The sequence below is a fragment of the Lissotriton vulgaris genome, chromosome 3_1 (assembly GCF_964263255.1).
Source record: "Lissotriton vulgaris chromosome 3_1, aLisVul1.2, whole genome shotgun sequence".
NCBI lineage: Eukaryota > Metazoa > Chordata > Amphibia > Caudata > Salamandridae > Lissotriton > Lissotriton vulgaris.
This window is the reverse complement of record NC_141689.1, coordinates 1636607067-1636627941: the sequence shown is the minus strand read 5'-3', so window position 1 is coordinate 1636627941 and position 20875 is coordinate 1636607067. Positions and strand designations below refer to the sequence as shown.

The following is a 20875-nucleotide window of genomic DNA, read 5'->3' as shown; positions in this document are numbered from 1 at the left end:
TCCTACCCTACTCCACCTCTCTTGGACGTATCGATATAACAAAAATATTGTTCTCTTTTCAAGGGCATCTTGACAGTAGCCAAAGATGAATGAGAGCTCCTGAAGTTGCACTCTCTTAATTCTTAAACTACATTCTCCACACTATGAGTGCTACCAGTATGTGATGCCTTCAGCTTGAAATGCATTCATAAGTTACATAAGGCTGAAATCAAAGTTAAGCTGTGTCTCCCAGTGCAAAGCTAGAGTCATACACGTGTGTGGGTGAGAGTTCTTCAAAGAATATATTTCCACTTACGTAGCCAGATGCTTTTATCACAAATCTATCTTTTTACCTACATTGTGAATTCAGTTCTCCATTATGATGAAAATACTGCCCCTGTTGTGGATTTCAACAGGGTCAGTGCACAAAAGCTTCCATTTTGCACATTTACGTTTAAACTTGACATCTTTTTTTAGACGAGGACTTTTACAATACTTTGCATGTACATGATAACCTACTCAGAAAGTGTTCTCATTGCAACACACATTTCTTCATAAGAATTTCATCACAACACTGTACATCTTGTACAAGGATAAAGTACACTGAGCATGCTGCCCATGTGTTTTATTGTCCGTTTGGTGACAGGTCTGAATCGGTACGACAAATAATGTTTGTAAAGGACCTTAGACACAGTGAGAACCTAATCGGTTTTAATTATATAAACTACTTCTGAGCTTTGACTCGTGAGAGGAGCGCTTCCATGGATTATCCTCGAAATTCGCTTGTTATTGATTGCCAGCCCTGCTGACCTCAATCACTATCCTTAAAAGGACAGCTACCTCTTAAACACCAGACTGGCTTCCGGGTACATCACACATACAGGTAAATTAGGAGTTAAGCTGCTCCAAGAGATCTTACAGAATGCACTTCTTACTACACTCTCTAGAGTAGATTCAGTGTTAGGTAGGGTTATCATTATGATATATATTCATATAATCACTGCAATGTTATAATGGTTGAATTATTCATCTTCTTCACCATTCTGTAACGCTGGTAACAATGCTTCATTTCCTTCTACTGATAATTGCAGCTCGTGTATTTTACTCAAGAATCCAATTGTTTCAATAAATGTTTGAAATGCCAATTCACTTCTGTCTCCCTTTGGGCATGCTGAAGGTAATCATGGAAGGGTAGATCTGTTTCCATAATTATCTTGGGGGATTCAGAGTGGTCATGTTTTAAGGTTGCGGGCACCATCCCGTACACTGTAATATTTAGGGTTCCAGATGGCGCACTGTGAGCTAGCCAGGAATTTGGCCAACATATTCTGATTATATGCATGGACTCAGTCCCCATATTTTGACGCATATGTTGTCCAAACACACAGTCTTTCTTGATTAGTAGGAACTGTAGAACACCCCCATTTGTCGTTTTGGGGGACTTCATCGGGGGCACTTATTCACAAACATTTGAAATAGAAGCCAGCTACAGTGTATCACCATGAATAATCTTCTACTAATCAGGGACAAACCGCTTCCTGACAGCACATCAACATGGCATGCACTAATAACACAATTGTTCAACCAACAAGTGTGGGTCTCTAGCTGCACACTGGCAGACACATCTCAACCAGTTTCAACCAGTTGGGGTTAGTGATATAACAATGCAAGGAGCTATGCCCTTGTGAGTGTGATGTCACTGAAACGTGTCATTCCGTTGTCTTATCCACCATACAGCGCAGTAAACAATAGTATTTTGATTGGGGTACCCTCTCCCGAAAGGGATTCTGGATTGGAGAACTGTATATGGCTAACACATGTTATTCAGTTATGCAGTGATTTGTGGTAACAGGCATGCTAAATATGATTTAAACTATGTGGTGCAATCTATGCAATCTTTTAAATTGTAGCTGTTTTGTCTTTGGTTCATCTTGTTTGTTAAATGAACCTGTATAAATCAATCAATAAATAATAAATGAAGAGGCTGTAATAAAATATTTGGATACTTAGGGGCATATTAGCAACAAATAGTGATAATTATCGCTAAATGCGCTTAGCGCATTTTTTTTATCGCCGGATATTATCGCAGAGATAATGTGCTATAGCAACGTTTATCTCCAAAGCGATAAAATATCCAGCGATAGCGGCTCAATGCGTGAATACCGCTGGAAATCCAGCGATATTCAGGCATTATCACTAATGGGGACTTAATCTGAATATCCACCTCCCATTGGATAAGGTTAAGAAGTGGTCTGAGCAGGCGTTAGATTCTAGCGCTAATCGCGCTTAGCATGAGTTTTTTTATTGCTTCGCCTGCCTTGCTAATAGGCGATAACTGTGTTAGCGACTGCTTTCAGTCGCTAACAGGTTGGGTACGCCCACTTTGCATGTCATTAGCGATAAATATCGCTGACATGCAAAGTGGGCCCCAAACCTGTAGCTATCGCCTACAGGCTGTCGCTAACTGCTATCAGCGACAGCTTGCTAAAAGGGCGATAAAAATATTGCCGCTTTCGTGGGAAAAAGTCCAGCTAAAGCGGCGATATCGCCCTTGCTAATATGCCCCTTAGTTTGGGTGTTTTGGCAAAGAAAGAGCAAAAGCAATAGTTATTAGCGATTCTTGTCTAGCATAAACTTTAGCTGCTTTTTTCAAATAGCTCTGAAGTGGTATCAGTATGTTACTCAGCATGCCTGAGAAATAAATAAAAATCAGTGGATCATCAACCTACTACCAGCATATATAAATAATACCTACTGGTGACATCTAGCTGCAGCCTTGTAACCTCATCCCACAGTTTGGCTAGAGTATTTGCTACTTTGGCATCCCGGTCTGAGATGGATCAGTACATTATGAAGTTAGGTGATGAATTAGAGACTGCTCCAGAATCCCTTTTTGTTGGTGTTTTGAAGTCTGCCGGGAGACCCACTATGACAAGTGCTGAAAAATGCGTCGGAAGATCATCACAATGAAGAGTAAGGCTGCCTCAATCCCACGCCAGTCCAACAAACCGACAAGGTGTCATTGATTGAACCATCAACCTGTAGATAACTCAACATCTGCTAAATGGCCCCTTGCTCAAGAACTCTCCCAAAAAGGAAAGAGCAGCACATGCTGGCAATTATTTTGTCCGGGCCTACCCCTAAACATTGCTGTCACTCCGATTAGGAAGCTGGATCAATTTTAACTGAAGTGTGGCGGCTTGTCTTATGGCACAATACCTTCATCACACTGAAGTCCCCTCCAGCCCGAGGCGCAGGAACAGCCATAAGGATCTGGCAGGCAGAACATGTAGGACTTGCAGCCATCCTTCTCCTTGCAGGTTTCATTGCAGGATCTGCCAAACCTGTTCTCCCCGCATGCTGAAGATCCAAAAGAGAAAAGGTAGAGTTCACATCTTCAGTGTTCATCAGATGAGTCCTATCTATGAAAAGACCTAAGTGGCTCAGATTTGCACCAGGTTTGTTAGCATTGTAAATAGAATGAATCAGAAGCAGATACAGTTCTGGCATATAAGCCAGGTATGTTGAACACATTTGTGCTAAACCCCAGCGAGAAACGTTATACATGTGCTAAAGCACGAGCTAAAAGAAAAGCCAGATCGTTCTACCCCCAATATTCAGAACATAATGTGCTCTACTACAATTGAATGTTCCACTGCTCCATGGACAAATGCGTGATTTGGGAGCATCAGGGAGTAAGGGTGAAAGCAAGCTCATGGGTGAATTTTAGAGTTAATGATTGAGTGAATGTGGACATTCATTTCAACTGGGTCCTCCCTGGCCGAGAGTATGTGAGTATGTAATTAAAACAAGGACATCCCATATATGCTCAAGGGAACTACAGTCATCACAATCAACAAAATGAATGCCTTGTGGGAGGCATTTGGAATATTACCTACTGTGTGGCAATTTTTACCATACAGAATTCAAAACAAACGTCTGCTAAGAAATACATCAATTACAGATGGTTTTCTCTACGAATCGCACTTTCTAATTCATCTGATCCAAATAAGGTACAACTTGTACAGTAAAAAATAATGCTAACAATGCAGTGATAAAAAAAGGTAAACATAAATATACAAGCGTGTAAATACAGGCTGCACAAGTCCCAAGGTTGATGACGTATTAAAAAATATAGTTAGGAGACTGTATCAAGCTGTATACATTTTACTCCACATTAATTAAATTAAATAACGACCAAGGGAGGGGTTGTGTCGACGTTTGAACCTGAAGATGCTTGTCGGATCTTCCCACGACCTAGTCATCTGTGTAATACACCACTGAGGGGCAGATTTACAATGAAAGTGACTCAGTGCATTCTGCAAGACATTTGGCTGCCCGCACTGAGTCACTTTCAGAGCACAGGGATGCAACATATTTGCAACAATACATCTCTGTGCTTCCCCCTGCGCTGGCGCACAAACTGCAGCCATGAGATGGTACAGGCACCCTTGCACCATGGTGCAAGGGTGCCTGCGTCATGGGAGATTTTTTTTGTGCATGAAGGGGCATCTTCCTGTACAAAAGCAATCACTACAGGCATTTTCCTCTTTCAATGTGTGCTGAAGAAGGCAGCACGCATTGAATGAGGAAAAAACGAGGAGAAATGAAAACATTTCTCCTCGTTGCGCCTCCCTACGCCTCCCCTGGGGAGGCGTAGCATTCACACGCATTTCCAGATTTACGATTCCTTGTAAATCTGGAAAGTGTCTCGTTCCTTGGGTGTTGTGTGGGAACACCTACAGCAACACCCATGGAACGCCCCTTCCACACAAAGTGCTGCATGTAAAGGGCCATATTTACAAAGACAGGAAAAGTCACGCAGGGTGGCTTTTCCTGTCCTTGTAAATATGGAGCAGTGAAATGCGCCACCAGCAGGTCACAAAAAGTGACATACTGGTGGCGCAGGGGGCTTGTAAATCTGCCCCTATATTTGTACGGTCCAAGGTACCAAATTAATGTCACCATCCAAGATGTCTAATCTTTCTTGGTATTCAGAGTAAAGCCAGAGCAGGCAAGGTTTCGCGTCGCAGACAGACCAACAATATTTAGAAGTCTGAAAGGAGCCAGAAACCTTGGAGTCAATTCAAGAGAGGTTCCACCAACGTGTGTGACTGTTCATCACTGCATAGAGGCTGATTTTACTTTTCACTATGCTTTACCACACAAAAATCTCCATCCTGTGTAGTCTCCCTAGGGTAAAGTACAGGGAAAATATCAAAAATGTATTTAACTCGAAAAAAAATGAGTACCAACATTTTTATTTTCATTAGCAATATAAATTAATTTTATGTACGTAACATGGTAAATAATACAGTAAAAACAACAGGTAATTTAGTAAATGTGCGTTTTAGATAGAAAGATGTAGAGATTAATAACAATTATATACAGAGCTACCTACGAATCACTACCAAAGACAGATCATATCATTGTCCATATATTAACCCGGGAATAAGCAAACTGTGTGCAGTCACACTATTAGAAGCTGCAATAATAGGTGATACAAAATAGTTCAACCTAATGCAACCTATTCCTTATTGAAGATCCATGGAATATAAGGAGTAGAGCATATAGGCTAGATAAAGTATGAGGTGAAGTATTGATTCAGAAAAAAATTGTTTTACATCTCATTTAAAAGTAGATGGGGAGGTAGTAGTATGAATTGAAGGCATAATGGAATTCTAGATTGGTCATCAAAAGGTAAACAGGAAAGTGACATAGTACAGAAGTAATGTGGCTAGACTGGCCTATTCCTGAGATTGAACCAACTGCAGCATGCAAAGCAACTTTGAAAGGATTTTTGGGATACCAGAGAGAATGGCATTGCATAGCTGATTTTCGACAATATCAGGGCATAGCTTACATCTCTGAGGTCTTATTTGCAGAGAATAGGTTTGATTTCATGGATCTTACGAACATGATGAGACCCTTCTGGCTATAGTGATGGAATGTTTCAGGAAAATGAGTTGAAAGTCAAGTGTGAAGGGCAGATATCAGAGTACTTGTACTCTCCCATTAAAAATGTATGTCCATTTAATGCACTTGCATAGAGGCTTGAAGTAGGGGGTGTGGGAAAGAAAAGGGGTCATCAGTTTTGATCACTTGAGAGTGATTGGTTAGGCAACATTTTAACTGATTCAGTTCACGGTATTCAAAGCCAATATGTTCATTTAGTGTGCAAATAAGATGTCTACGAGGATGTCTAGGAGGAGTCTGGTGGCAGTGTTTTAGATGGTCTGGAACTTTGAGTGAGCTCGTTGGAGATGCTGCGCAGAGCATGTTGCCGTAGCCCAGTCTGCTGGTTATAAGGGCCTGGTTGACAGTGCACCTCGTGTATATGGGGAGCCATTTGAAAATCTTGTGGAGCATACTGTGTATGAGGAAGCAGGATGAGGTCACTGTGTTCACCTGTTTAGTCATCATAAATTTGTCGTCCATGATTATACTGAGGATTGTTGGCGTGGTCTGTTGGAGTCGTTTGGGTCACAGTCATGCTTACCACCAGGCGGAGTCCTATAGGGAGCACTTGTTTCCGAAAATCAGGATCTCTGTTTTTTCTGTGTTGAGTTTTAGGCAGTTCTTCTTCATCCGGTTGGCCACATTGGTCATGCAGGTTGTGAAATTGGTCCTTGTGGTGTTGTTCTTGTCAGTGAGGGAGAGGATGAGCTGTGTGTTGTTGGCTTAGTGGACAATGTTGATGATCAGAAAAAACATCCACTGGCTACCTGTGCAGGCCAGGATTCATTTTAAGGTTCTTGTCCTTACCTACCGTGCCTTACACGGCCTGGGCGCTGAGGACATTGGGTCTCTCGTGTCCTTCTACACCCCGGGCAGGGCCCTGCGACCGGCCCACAAAAACCTTCTGACTATTCCTCGAATCGTCAAGGCCAAGTGGGGAGGGAGGGACTTTTTCTCCCTTGCCCCTAAACTGTGGAACACGCTTCCAGCTGACCTTAAGGGCCAGCCATCTCTTGCCCTTTTTTGAAAAAATCTAAAAACCTGGCTTTTCAGAGAGTCCTACCTGTAATTCACCTCTCTCTGGAGCTTCCGACCACTCAGCTGTTTCCATCAAATGCGCCTTGATGCCTCCGGGTTAAGTAGCGCCATACAAATCCCTAATTCATTCATTCATTCATTGGCTCTAATGTTGTGGGCAAGGGGTGCCATGTACATGTGAAAAGGATCATGCAGAGGTAAGATCCTTGGGGGACTCCACAACAAGCTTCTTGGGTTTGGAAGTGTATGAGGGGAGTCTAGCTCATTTGTGTTTTGTCAGAGAGAAAGGAGGCAATCCATCTTAGTGAGTGATGTCCTGGAGGTGGTGCTGTTTTCAGTGGGAGGAGAGTTGTCTGTTAATCTCTTTCTCCATGACTTTGGACAGGAATGGTAGGAGCAGGATGGGTCCGTAGTTGCTGAGTTCTGCTGAAGGTTTCTTCTGGAGAGCTGGGACCTCTGCTTGTTTCCAGTTATCTGGGATGGTTCCGCTAAGGATGGAGGTGTTGATGATGGTGGTAAGGTTGGTGCTGATCAGTGCTGCTCCCAAGTTGAGATGTGGGGAGGGCAGGGATGAGAGGGCACCCCTAAGTGGATGGTCTTCATAATCCCGGTGGTGTCTTCTGTAGTGAAGGGACTCCAGTTCATTAGTTGATGGACGTTCTTTGGGATGGTGCGCAGTTGTCAGATGAGGTCTTGTGAGGTGAGTTGGGGTTCGAAGTTACCGTCGATCTTGAGAATTTTATTGTGGAAAAAGTCAGATAGGTTGTCTCAGAAGTTCTGTGAAGGGGTGGTGATGTTGGTGGCTGCAGTTGGGTTGGAGAATTTTCTGACGATGGTGAAGAGTTCCTTGACGCACTTAGAGCAGGATCCCAGCCTCAGTACGAGGGCCACATTCCTGGCTTCTTTTATCTGGGTGTGATACCTTCTAGGCATGGATTTTTACGTGTCTCTTGAGGTGCTTTCTCGGCTGGTTCTCAAACCTTCCCTCCAGTTGCTTACAGTACCGTTTGGAGTTTCTAAGGACTTCCGTTTACCAGCAGGTGTTTGTTCTTGCATGCCTAACTTTCCTCAGGGGAGCCAGTGTATAGGCGCAGTCTGATATACAGTAGTTGAAGTTGGTTATGTTGTTCTGTGTCTGTATGTCCTCGTGAGGACAGGCTGGTTTGATCTGAGGGTGTGACTCCAGTCCGTCTCTATTATCTTGTTCCAGTTGCATCTGAAGTTGCTAGGTGGCTTTGGCTTGCTGGAGTGGGGTGTGTTGATATAGAAGTGTACAATGGAGTGGTCTGTCTGTCCTCTTCAAAAGACATCTTGAAATGGTAAGTCTTGAATGCTATCTTGATCACTGATAAGCGAGGTTGGGCCATCATATTAAGGTCAAGCTTGTATTTGGTTACAGAGCCTCGAGATAAAACTTTCATGGTTTGCTCTTCTATTGTTTGTTTCGCTTGCTTGAATTACAATTACTCCACTTGTGTGATGCTGCTCACTGCCAGGAGATCCATGGGGTATTAATGGAGCATACCTTTTGTGTGCCTTTTTCCACATAACTTTATTGGCAATGAATAGATTCCCAACTATAATTCTTTGTCCACTGGAGGCTTGTGAAGCTAATGCAAGAATCCCCCTTCCTCGACTTTTAGTGACGTCCCGTAGCTTTACTTTGGATCCTTAATTCAAATGAGAGATGTGATACGCTCAACACTAGAAACCACAAATCAAATATTTTCAGCATGAACGCAGTCAGCATCTCATTGGCAGTTGCTTAGAATCCTGTAAACTGACACCAGGCATTCCGATAAGAGTTTGGAAGCATGTCGTTTCAAAATGGCTCTCCAAACACATATGAAGAAATGCACTATTCTGCTTCACACATGACACTTTGCCTGATTGTTGTCTATACTTTGGTTTGTGAGTCTTGGGATAATTTTGTATTACACCTACATCTGAGCTAACAACATCAAGGTGTTATTTTGTTTTGACCAGAACAGAAATGAAATCATCCAATGTTTTTGTGCATTGCACTAATGGCCAGGGCCGGAGCTACTTTACATGTTTAGGAGAATCATTTTAAAATCCTTGACATTTAAAGTACTTTCTGGAAGTAGTTTAGATTTATTTACATTGCTGGTGTTTATCCTAAATATCTGGTGTGATTGCCGTGCTCAAGGAACAATGCTGGAAATTCTTGACTTAGGGCAAGGATGTTGAGTCTGCCTTTCAGTGATTCAGTGGCCTGTCTCTTAATGGCCGTACTCAGTTCGCTACCCAAGAGACTCAATCTAGTGTTTGAGTTATCATGGTACAGAACCAGGTTACCAGCGTTCATTTTTCAGTACCCATTCTTGGCCAACTGAGTAAAAATCATAATAGCTCCCTGTGACTTAGTTCTATGTCACAATTTGGAGTGCTTAGTGACAGGATAAGTATGACGTGCAACACAAAAGCGTATACAAGACTATATGCTGTAGTGGTTAAGACATTTTTGGCAGCAGTCAATGAGTGCTTGGATAGCATGGAGATGTTTACAGTAATTCATGGTCTCAGTCTATTACTCGGGCTTTGAGTCTTGGAGGGAGCAAAAGACAATGTAGGCACGAAAGTGTAAAGCAAGAAGAGGGTCAGTGCTCTGAAAGTAGTGCAACACAATAAATCGCAATTCAAATGGAGATTTGAAATCCAGAGCTAGATTGCACAGCACTGAGTGTCAGGAAATCGCAAATGTGTCACGTAATGCTTTTACCAAAATATAGAAAATATATTTTTCAAGTATCAAACAAACCAAAAATTGTAAGGATCATAAACAAGTCCGTCCAAATTAGGTCCTTTGCCTAAATTGTGCAATCTGTCCTTACGAACGCTGCTTGAAAATTGGTGCGTCTCAAGTGCATTTTCTAAAGGAAACTGCTTTCTTCCCTACCCATCTCGCACGTCGTTCCCATGAAGCCTGGGGGACAAATGCACTCCCCGCTGTTTTCGTTGCAGATTCCGTTGTTGCGGCATTCTGAGCAGTTGAAGCTGCACTGGGGACCCCACTTTCCAGCTGTACACCCTTCAAATTAAGAAAGCACAAAATTATTAGATGTCTTCAGGCAAACAACGATATATCGGCAATGCATAAGCACCAAAGGGCCAGATGTACAAAATTGAGTGTTTGCAATTTCCTAATAGCAAATTTTAGCAATTCGCTATTAGGAAATCGCTAAATGCGATGCACCACAAGTGTGTTTGACACTATTAGTGATTTGCAGTGCCTCGCAAACGGACCTGCCTCATCAATATTCATGTGGAAGGTCGCAAGTTGCGACCCATTGTGAATGACTACAATCAATAGGACGGTGGCCTGCTGGTGTAAGCAGACCACCATGTCAGTGATTGCTTTTTAAATAAAGCAATATTTTATTTTTGTAATGCAGCCTGTTTTCCTTAAAGAAAAATGGGATGCATTTCCAGAATAAAAATGAAAAGCTCCCTTTTCATTTTTTAAGAATAGGCAGTGATTTGTGGGACCACTACCTGCTCTTAAAAAGTGTTGCACTCACATTCACATAGGGGAAAGGGTTACGATCAACTTGAAGTTGGTGGTACCTATGAATGTTTTGCAACCGCATTACCAGCAGCAAAACATCCAGACATACTAGTGCTATTCGGTGTTAGGAAGGGATGCCGTAAACACACCGCTTCCTAATACCAAATCACAAAAGCAAAATGTGATTTGGCAGCAAGTTACTGAGTCACATTTTGCCTTCTGTACATGGCAAAATGCATTTTACTGCTTGGGCCGTTTGTAACCGGTAAAAAGCTTCTTACATCTGGCTCTATATGGGCTTGCAGGTCTCTTCATAGTTGTTCACTTCAATGTTTTGTATCTGTAACACACCCAGGCCCAAATTCACTATAGTGTAGCACCAAAGTGCTGCAAATGGCAGTGGAGATCAACTTTTGCACACAAAAGCTGCTTTGTGCTGCATTCTCATGCGTCATAGTGCCAAATTGCTTTTCATTATGTATGACCAATTCACCTGCTAATATATGATAAGGGGTGAACAGGAGGAGGAGCCAGTACAATTAACTAGTGGAATTTGATGCAAATCCAATCAAGTAAATGAGACGATATGAATAGGCTTTGTATGAAGTCCAAATGTCAAATCAAAACAGGTGCTGATACTACAGCGTGTAACGTATAATTTATGCAAAATTACTTAGTATAAGCAGTTTACCCTTTGCTGAGTGTCATCACATGGGAGCTTGTGTTCAAGACTGTACGTCGAATACAAGCTCCATACAAGACACTGTAGTGCACAGCTTAGCATCTCGCTGAACTGCCACTGCCGGTGACATCATTGGTGCGTAGCGCTTTGTAGGCAGGACAGATTATCTTCGTTTGCGCAACACAGCACTGTGATATTTCACTTAGCGCTGAGTTCTATGTAAATATGGGTCCCATACCTTATATAGAAATTAGGAAGGTTAGAAAGCACTGTAGCAGTAATTCAAAGATAGATGGTTGCCTGTTAATTGAGGCCATGGTGTGAATGAATTGTAGAGACAGTGGGCCAGATGTGTGACGCATTTTACCAGTCACAAACAGCCCATTAGGCCGTTTGCAACTGGTAAAATGCATTTTCCTGTGTTTACCTTATTTTGCAAGTCAGTAACCTATTACTGACTCACAAAATAGGGTTTGCGAGTCACTATTAGGAAGGGCCATGTAAAGGGCGTCCCTTCCGAATAGCGAGTCGCACTGGTATGTATAAATATTTTGCTACCGGGAATACATTTGCAAAATGTTTGCAGATTGCCACCATTTTCAAATTGGTGGTAAGCCATTTGCAAACAGGAAGGGGTCCCCTAGGGACCCCTTCTCCTTTGTGATTGGGGGCACCACCATTTTTTCTGAGCAGGCAGTGGTCCCACAGACCACTGCCCACTCTAGCAAAATGAAGAGAAAACTTTTCATTTGTATTTTTGAAATGCATCCCATTTTCCTTTGAAGAACACGGTCTGCATTTAAAAAAATAACAGCTTTATTGAAAAAATATTTATATAGAAATGGGCAACCCAGTATACTTTTGTGGGCTTCGGAGAATGAGTGTGTCAGGTAATAATGTCTCCAAGGGATGTATTTGTAGGTATATTTAGGTAGAATTCTCTAATTACTCACAAGCTGTCCAATCATGACATCAAGAAACCAATTCAAAGCACAATGGTCTGTATTATTTTTTTTTTAAAAGAAGAGAAATCAATCAATGCAACTGGGTGCATTTCTTAATTCATTATATTTCACTCATAGAATGATGGTTTTATTAGGGGTTCAAATCAAAAAAGGTGCTGCAACGGCATTGATCACAGAACTGAAAAACCCATCACAGTTAGGTCTCGCTAGTTTTCAAAGCACAATAACCCATTTTCAATAGTGTACAGTTTGGAGACTGTCCTAGACATAGGAACAACATTTCCTAGATTCAATCTTAACAGAGACTAAAAGGAAAATGGGTTAGGGAGTTGACGTTTTGGTCTCTTCTGAAGTAAATCTATGAGACCATCTTCAGGGTAGGAAGTTTCATGTAAAGATCCCAAACCCCTTGATCCTAGAGTCAAAACAGTTCAAAAGAAGAAATTCTCGCATTTAAGTTGAGGAATTTGTAGGCCGAGTGGTGGTGGCACCTTCTAGCAATGCATTATTTAGTATGATAAAGTTATTTGATAAGGCAGTGCCGCAGAAACTGTCAGCGATTTCTGTGGGCTTTCCACAAAGTGTTGGAAGCTGTCACAGATATGGTGGCCTGCTGACCCCAGCAGTCCACCAACTCTGTGAGTGCCAGCCATTGCCAATGAGTTACAAATTGCGACCTGCCTCATGAATATTAATGAGGCAGGCCCTTTGTGACCAATTTGGGAATCGCAAATAGTGTCTGAGAACAAAATGCAAGTTGCTAAAAATCACAATTTGTGAGCCGCAAAACCCGATGGTCTTACCTGTGGCCAACATTCCTTAAAACAGTCATACATCCATTTCAGTTTGGAAGTGCACTGAAGGGAATGGGGGTCGGGCCAACATCTTGAGCACCAGTGTGCAGGACAGAGAAGGGTGTTATGTGACACTTTCTGCATAAAGTCCCATTGCCTACACTGAATGCTCTAACTCACTACCTCTGCGGTTTGGTGCTCAAAACACACAGAGTGGCAACCACTGTTGCATGTTTCAGTGCATGTGCCAACTTGCTCAATCATCAAGTTAGTCCGTGTGAGTAAACTTTCATACAGAAACTGTCACATATCTCCCTTCTGTGTCTGTGGACTTTTGCGCAAAAGATCATGTTATGCACCCAGATCTCTTACTAATTTCCAGATGGTATGTAGGAAGCTCAGATGTATGAGACCATGATGGGCTGATTAACATAAAAAATACTTGCAGGGTCAAAAGTGCATAGTGGCTTTGCATGTATTTGTTGTGTTTTAACAATATCAGCGTACATCAAATAGAGTAACAGAAGTGAAACACAGACTGTACACTTGTCTTTGGGTAAAATGACAAGTCACATCAAAATGATCAGAATCTCCAGAGTGACAAAATTAGGTGCTTGATCACCTTGGGCAGAAAATGAGCAAGCCGAGTTGACATGGCGAAGAGTGCCAGCATCTCCTTTAAGTAGCTCTGTCTCAAGGGCCACTGGAAATATCCTTCAATGTAGGACCAAATTATGTGGCATGGTTGACTAAATTATGCAGCAATAAAGGGCAAATGATGCAACATAATGTGGCAAATACTATGGCAATATTATTTCACTATTTCGTCATTTTAACACAAATTAATACTGTCTGGGCAAACGTTTCAGCTCAGTTAGTTAAGCACATAGAAGCAGCATTCAGCAACTAAACGGTGACCAGTTAACTTTTTCAAATGGTTTGCCATTGTCTATTACTAGGTGTCATTATTTTTAGTAACTTTCGATTTGTTTGAGTTAGAAGCATCTTCTTTTTGTTTAAATTGCCAAATTATGCTGCAAATGCATTATGTGGAAAAGAGACGGCTAAAGACCTCATAATTCCAGTGGCCATGAATATTTTTCATGCTCAAAGCATGTTTATAGCTCTTCCAGCAGGACATCTTGAACTAATCTACATCAATAGTTCAATGAGCTCTGGGCTTCACCTGCAAGTGGCCTGCAAGGTGTGTATTTTTAGGTCAAGCCTGGGCAGTGCATGTGCTGCTCTGTGAGGCATGCTGTAGTCAGATATGGATTTGAAGCTCCGCTCAATTTCTGCCCATATTTTTCATTGGCTTGTGTCATTGTCCTTCGGTAAACTGTGGCTTTTCATTGGTCAATAGGCTTAGTAGTCCCTCCTTAGTACCACCTTGTCTCATCTTGTAACCTCCCATAAGAACTGGCCCTCTTATGTGTGTTGGTACTCGGGAGGCGTTATTTACAGCCTCCGAGCACAATTTTCTTAAATTGTTTTCACCTACCGGTTGTTGCAGGCTAGACACGATCTCTCCTAACACTTAATTTATTTTTTATAGCATGGTACACCACCGTAGCATCTGCACCTTTGGTTTATTTGCTGCACTGAACACGGCTGCGTGTTTTATTAAAAATATTTATTAACTTTTTTGTTGTTTTCAAGTGCCCCATGCTGCGCTGTCATGTTAATAGAGGCCACGCCCCTTTCTTTAGACGAGCTGCGTCTAAAGAAAGGTCTGCGGCCGCTATTAAAGTGAAAGTGCGGCATGGGCTGCTTTTACAAAAAATGACATTTGTTTGTCAACTTGACAAACAAATGCATTTTTTGTAAAAGCAACCCATACCGTGCTTTCACTTTAATGGCGGCCGCGCCCCATTCTTTAGATGCAGGCCATCGTAAGAAAGGGGCGTGGCCTCTATTAACTTAAAAGCGTGGCATGAGGCGCTTGCAAACAACAATTATTTGCAATGTAATAGGTCTCGCATTTGCGAGAATTTCAGCTATTGTCATTTACAATGCCAATAGCTCAAACTCTCGTAGATGCGAGACCTGTTGCAATGCAAATGCTTGTTAATAATGAAATCTGGATTGATGAACCAATTTAAGACAGACACTTGTCTCATACTCTGCTCCTTCAGAGGAGTCAACGTAAAGCAGCTTGACTTGCAACATGTTTAATTTGCATCATGAATTGTATCGCTGATACCATAACTTTTATTTCAGTGAAGCTAAATTGTATCTTGCAAGTTTAGTTTATATTAACGTAACATGAATTTCATTAGGTTAATATAAATGCAGTATATCTAAATTTGGCTTGTATCTTGGTGAACTTAAGTTCGAGTTCATGGAGTTTAACTGGTATCTCAAAGCAAATACATTCTATTTCTATGAACTTTAGATGCATCTCTGTGAACTTAAATTGTATCTCCATGAACCTACGTTGTATTGCTATGAACCAAATACATATCTCAATAAATGTAATCTCTCTGTGTCCCTGCGACTTTCTTCTGTCTCATTGAACTTGGGCTCTATGCACATCACTTGTTTTATTAAGTGTAAATTTTAGTTCTGTGTTTTTCAGTGAACGTAGGTTCTATATATGTGAATTAAACACGTATCACAATACACATAAGTTCTTTATCTGTGAACTTAATTAGTATCTCTGTGAACTTAACTTGCAATTCAATGAGGGTAAGTTATAGCTCTATAAAATTGACATGTATATCTGAGAACCTAACATTTATCTAATTTTACTCAAGTTGTATTTCTGTAACCTCAATCTCAATTTCAGTGAGTTTAAGTTCTTTCTCTGTGAACATAATTTGTAATTTAGTTGTATCTTTTTGATCCTAGCATATATATTAATGAATGGCATCTCTGACTAAGTGACGTTCTAGTAGCTCATTAAACTTAGGCTCTTTGAACGTCACTTCTTTCATTTAAGGTCAATTTTATCTTTGTGAACTTGGCTTATGACTCAGTGAACTTAGGTTTTATCTATGCAAACTAAACTTGATTCCAATTGCACATAACATGTGGCGGACAGAAAAAAACAGCTGTATATCTGCCCATCCTGATTTGGTGGGCAGACATATAGCCACTTCTCTGACAATACTTACTCCATTAGAGAGGTTTGGCTATGGCGATGAAGGAGTAGTCACCACCATAACTAAACCTATGGTCCGTCTGCATTTAAATTGGGCAGGCAGACAATTATATTTGGCAGTAAGGATACTCAATCGCTGTTGCAAAAGAGTATCCCTGCCACCAACATATAAATTCACACTTTAATTTGCATCTCCGTGAACTTAACCTGTAGTTCAGTGATCATAAATTCTATCTCTATGAAATGAACTTGTATGTATCAGACCGTAACTTATATCTATTTGAACTTAAGTCGTATGTCTGTAAACTTAACTTCCATTTCAGTGGGCATAAGTTCTTTCTCTGTGAACATAACTTGTAGTTCATTGAACATAAATTGTATCTTTTTGAATTTGGTAAATCCTAACTTTACTACACCTAAATGCACTTTGTGAATACCGAGAGTCGTAAAGTTAGGATTTTGTCTCAGATTACTTTTGTGAATTGGGCCCTGAGTATTTTTGGAGTGGTGATTATAGTCTTAGATCATCTTACGTTCCATCTTATATTCAGCCAAGGAGTGCGTCCCTCAGATGGCTATGCAGTATGCATTTACACATTACTCCACACATACAAACTGATTTAATGTGATTACTTTTGAAGCAAGTTTTCTATGATGTGTAGAAGTGTGTTTTCTAAGTATATGCTAAATAAGCCACATTTGTGTTCAAAACGCCATTTTAACTAAAATGGAAATCATCTTTGTCATTCAGCCATTCACACTTGGTAATTTCTCAGCTCTCAAGCCACCACTTCAAAAGGCTTGCACACAAAGCATATGACAATGGTTCTTTGGCATTGACATATCTGCAAGGTAAACACCTTTCTCTTTTTAAAAAAAACTGGTCAAAGAAGATTTGCTGTTTCCTTTTCCCCATGGCAGGCCTAGGCCAACTGTTAGAATAAGGAGGTGTTTGTCTTTGTAGTTCAAGAAACTGTATACGGATTGGCATAGGTATAGTTGGGAGATAGAGGAGAACTCTGAATGAACAAGGTATCATCATTTAAAAAACTGCATTGGCAAGGTATTATGTGCACTGAAGTTTTTGAATGAGTGGATGCCAAAAGGCATCCTACAGCAATACTTTTATCATTTTGCTGAAATGAGGGAAGGTATGGGAGGTTATACCTCATAGTATGATTAGCTTATAGATTACTATTGATACTACAGCTAACTACCTTCAAAACAACGTACTAGAGCAAGTGAAATGACAGAACCTTTTGGAGTTGAAGAATAAAAGAAGACTTACTTGTAAGCTTCACTTAGAGTTCCTTGCTGACACCAAGGTATATTTCTAACACGTGTTTTCAGAAGTAGGAGCACTTCTTTCTGCCTTGGGATGTACAGGTATATTTGCATCCCTCTTCCAAGACACTGGATGCTCCAAGAAGCCTGGGAGTTGGGGAGCTGAGAAGAGGCTGTCTGATGGAAGGTTATGTCCTGCTGAATAAAACTTGCTGAGACGAGCCTCAGTGTTATGAGGATTGAGATGAGCCTGTTTCCAGGGGAGGCTGATCAGGGGCACTGACAAACAGGCTTCATTTAGTGAAACTAGCCCTGTAGAAACCATCAACTGGAACATGGAATTTTTCAGTTTCTCTGTGCTTGAATTTTGTACCTCAATGCCCACTACATCAGACAGCCGTTAAAGCCTAGCCAAATCCACTGAACCAGCTTTGACCTGTGGCCAGTACCTTCAGTCTGCATTTTGTTTAAGCTTTCCTACCTATTGACCTAATCCTTTCAAAACAAGAGTTTGACTTCTTCGAGCCAGCAATCCAGCACCTTCTCCTGCATTTTTTAGTTAATGCACTTTTAACTCAACACCTGTTCAGATGGTAAGACGGCGCAGCTTGCACGCTAATTTGAATTCAAACTGAACTCAAAATCTTAATTAACTTAGACTATTTTTCGATCATTTTATTCTTGATTTTTTAAATATTTTTTGAGATGTTAATTTTACCTAATTTTACACCATTTTCCCTACTTTGTAACTTGACTGCGTTAAAACAAATTATTTACCCTTTTGACGTGATTCGGAACTTTAAAATATACATATATCAATTATGTTGTTATTTGACTAGACGTTACAATTTCTCTGAGGACATTTGCTCGGCCAAAGGTACCAAAGGTCAGACAAAAATGTTTATTAGAAACCACATATTTGTGTGGGTCAGTTTGTTTGGGTCTTATGAGAGCTCAATCACAGACCACATTGAGACTATGTCCTTTGTCTAAATTATATTCCCTGTGTCTTTAATCACTTATATACCAAATTTTGGAGTTGGACATACCCAATGGTATGCAGGGATTTAGACATTGAATAATATGTGCCCATGAGAAAAAACATAAGGGCAATACAATAGATTAAATTATTAGACCAAGTGAAACCAACCAACACCTTTGGACTCCAATAACACACAGCGCTACTACTCCACCACACAGCTGGACCTAGTTTGATTATTACCACTTTACTATTAATGTACTGTTATTATGTGTTCAAAGAATAAGTCAATGATAAAGGGATAGTCTCAATTTATGAGAAAAATCAAGATGCCTGTTTCTTTTCAATGTACTTTATGAAGGAGTCCTTCAACAAAAGAATAAACTGGTTCAGTAGAGGAGATTAATTTTAGTGCATTAAAATATACAGGAGGTTACCAATTCTGGTTGTATATTTGTATTGCATTGCAGCATTTATATAGCGCTTACTACCCCGCTATAGCGCCTGCCTATATAGGTTGGGACCAGCCTTGCTAACCTATCCGCATCCCCTCTTCGTTCTTCAGGTGGGCCTCGACACCTGCTTCTCCCTCCCACACACTTGCTGTCTCTTCATGCCTCCCCTTTCCCATATCTAAATTTCCCCTTTCCCTCCCCTGTTTGGCACCTTCAACTGGCAACCCAGTCCTGATAATGATCCCAAGTAACTAGGATCAAAACACCGTCGACATACCAGTGTTACCTCCGGTGCCTATCTCTACTATGGTTCACTAAAAATGTCTGGAATATATGATAAATCCTTGTAAATAATCCTGCTTGAACCATAAGTTATTCTGTATATATTAGTCACTTTTTCGCATTGCTCCTTCGCTGTTTTTGCCACTTGTCACCTTTGAGTGTCACGAGCACTTGCGTGCACAAAGTTTTTGGGCTGCCTATACAATAATTGTTTTACAGTGCTGATACAACAATCACTGTAGTTTACTGATCCACTATTTTCTTGTACTTATCCAAATATATGATGCCTTGAGCACATTTAAAGCAAATTAAGAGTCTCCCTACTTTCTTTTCCTGTAATGTCGTGGACATACTTGATAATTAATTCTCTCAATAATACTGGTTGAGATATTGTTGTTTTTTTGTTTGCCTATATAGGTAGCACGCTAAACCATGTATGGTGTGTGATTGGAAGGATAAAGTCCTTGCTTTGATCCTATGTGGGAAGTATTTCTATGTCGTGCATGATGACCACAAAGGTGTGGTTATTGTATGAAACAGTGCATAGCTGTGTGGTGGATGAAGAAGTGTGAGAGATAGACACTCGGTTTTATGGTATTCACTATGCTAGCAGCTTTCAACAGCTCTGCAGGTGATGAAGTGTGAGAGATAGACACTCGGTTTTATCGTTTTCACTATGCTAGCAGCTTCAACAGCTCTGCAGGCCCTGATATGGTATTTCTTATGATTATAGTCAGTTTAGCTGGTTACTGCATTGGGGTGTCCAATTTGAGCTTTTGTGTATAGTTGTGGTCCCAGAGCTGTCATGGTTGGAGGGTGAGAGAAGTCGAGAGATTTGTTGGGTAGACATTGTTATTATCATCTCATATCTGAGTTTAATCGTGAGATATAAAGAGTCAGAGTCTATTGATATTTGGGACCTAGGTGGTGGACTAAATCAAAGTCCTCCAAATTTTCCAGCATAGTGTGACAGAACTCTTCAGTTATTCATTCCATGCCTGTTCATTTGATGATGTCTATTTTTTGGTTGTACAGTACTGGTGATGGGCAACCCTCATATCAGATATATCTTATGTGAATGTAAGAAATATAAGTTAGGGTTTGCTGCTGACTGCTGCGTATTAATGTCTTAGTATTATTGTGGGCTTTAACTGTATTTAACAGCATTATAACAATATGCATCAAAACATCTAAACATCTACTGGCAACTGTTAATAAAAAACACAAATATGTTTTATATAGTTCGAGGTAAACATTCCTGACAAAAACAATGTGCAAAAAGCTAATGTTATTTGGAAAACACATGAATTCGTTCTGAAAATAATATTCTACATCTGATCAGGAATCTGTTTTTAGTACGGTTTCTGATTTCAACAGAAAATATGCATAGTTCAAAATCGAGGGTATTGACTGGAACACTGGCAATTCTTCCTGCTATGAGTGCAGACATCAAGAAATTGGATATGATTCCTTCTCCCCGCCTTTAACCCTCAAAACCTCATGACCGTATCTGGTAGAGGAACTTTCCCTGGACTCTCTTTTTGTGTAGAATACAGGATAATGCAGGTGTTGCTTCTCGGCTAAACAACCACCCTCACAATTGTGATCTAATTCTTCTCCAGCAGGGATATACAGATGAGAATAGTATTTGAAAGTGAACTTCAGAGTTCCTTCTTAATCAATAATGTACATTGTCATGTGTCTGAGTACTTTGAAAAGTACCAGAACCAATGCAGTTCCCTCTTTTAAAACAAAAGGGCCTATGGTGTGAAAAACATTTATCAAAACAAATTTGGACAGGGGCTGGTCCTGAAAGCCATGTATCTG

At 40.7% G+C, this 20875-nt stretch overlaps 1 protein-coding gene across 1 annotated transcript in view; it reads right to left on the bottom strand.

Annotated features, from left to right (window-relative positions):
• Positions 1-20875, bottom strand: part of TEK (TEK receptor tyrosine kinase) — a 570337-nt gene that overhangs the window by 379098 nt on the left and 170364 nt on the right. Inside the window, exons 5-6 of the mRNA XM_086962126.1 lie at positions 9896-10027; positions 3199-3339 (exon numbers count right to left, since the gene is read on the bottom strand). Coding sequence (XP_086818252.1) covers positions 3199-3339; positions 9896-10027 — 273 coding nt within the window. The remainder of the gene's footprint in view (positions 1-3198; positions 3340-9895; positions 10028-20875) is intronic.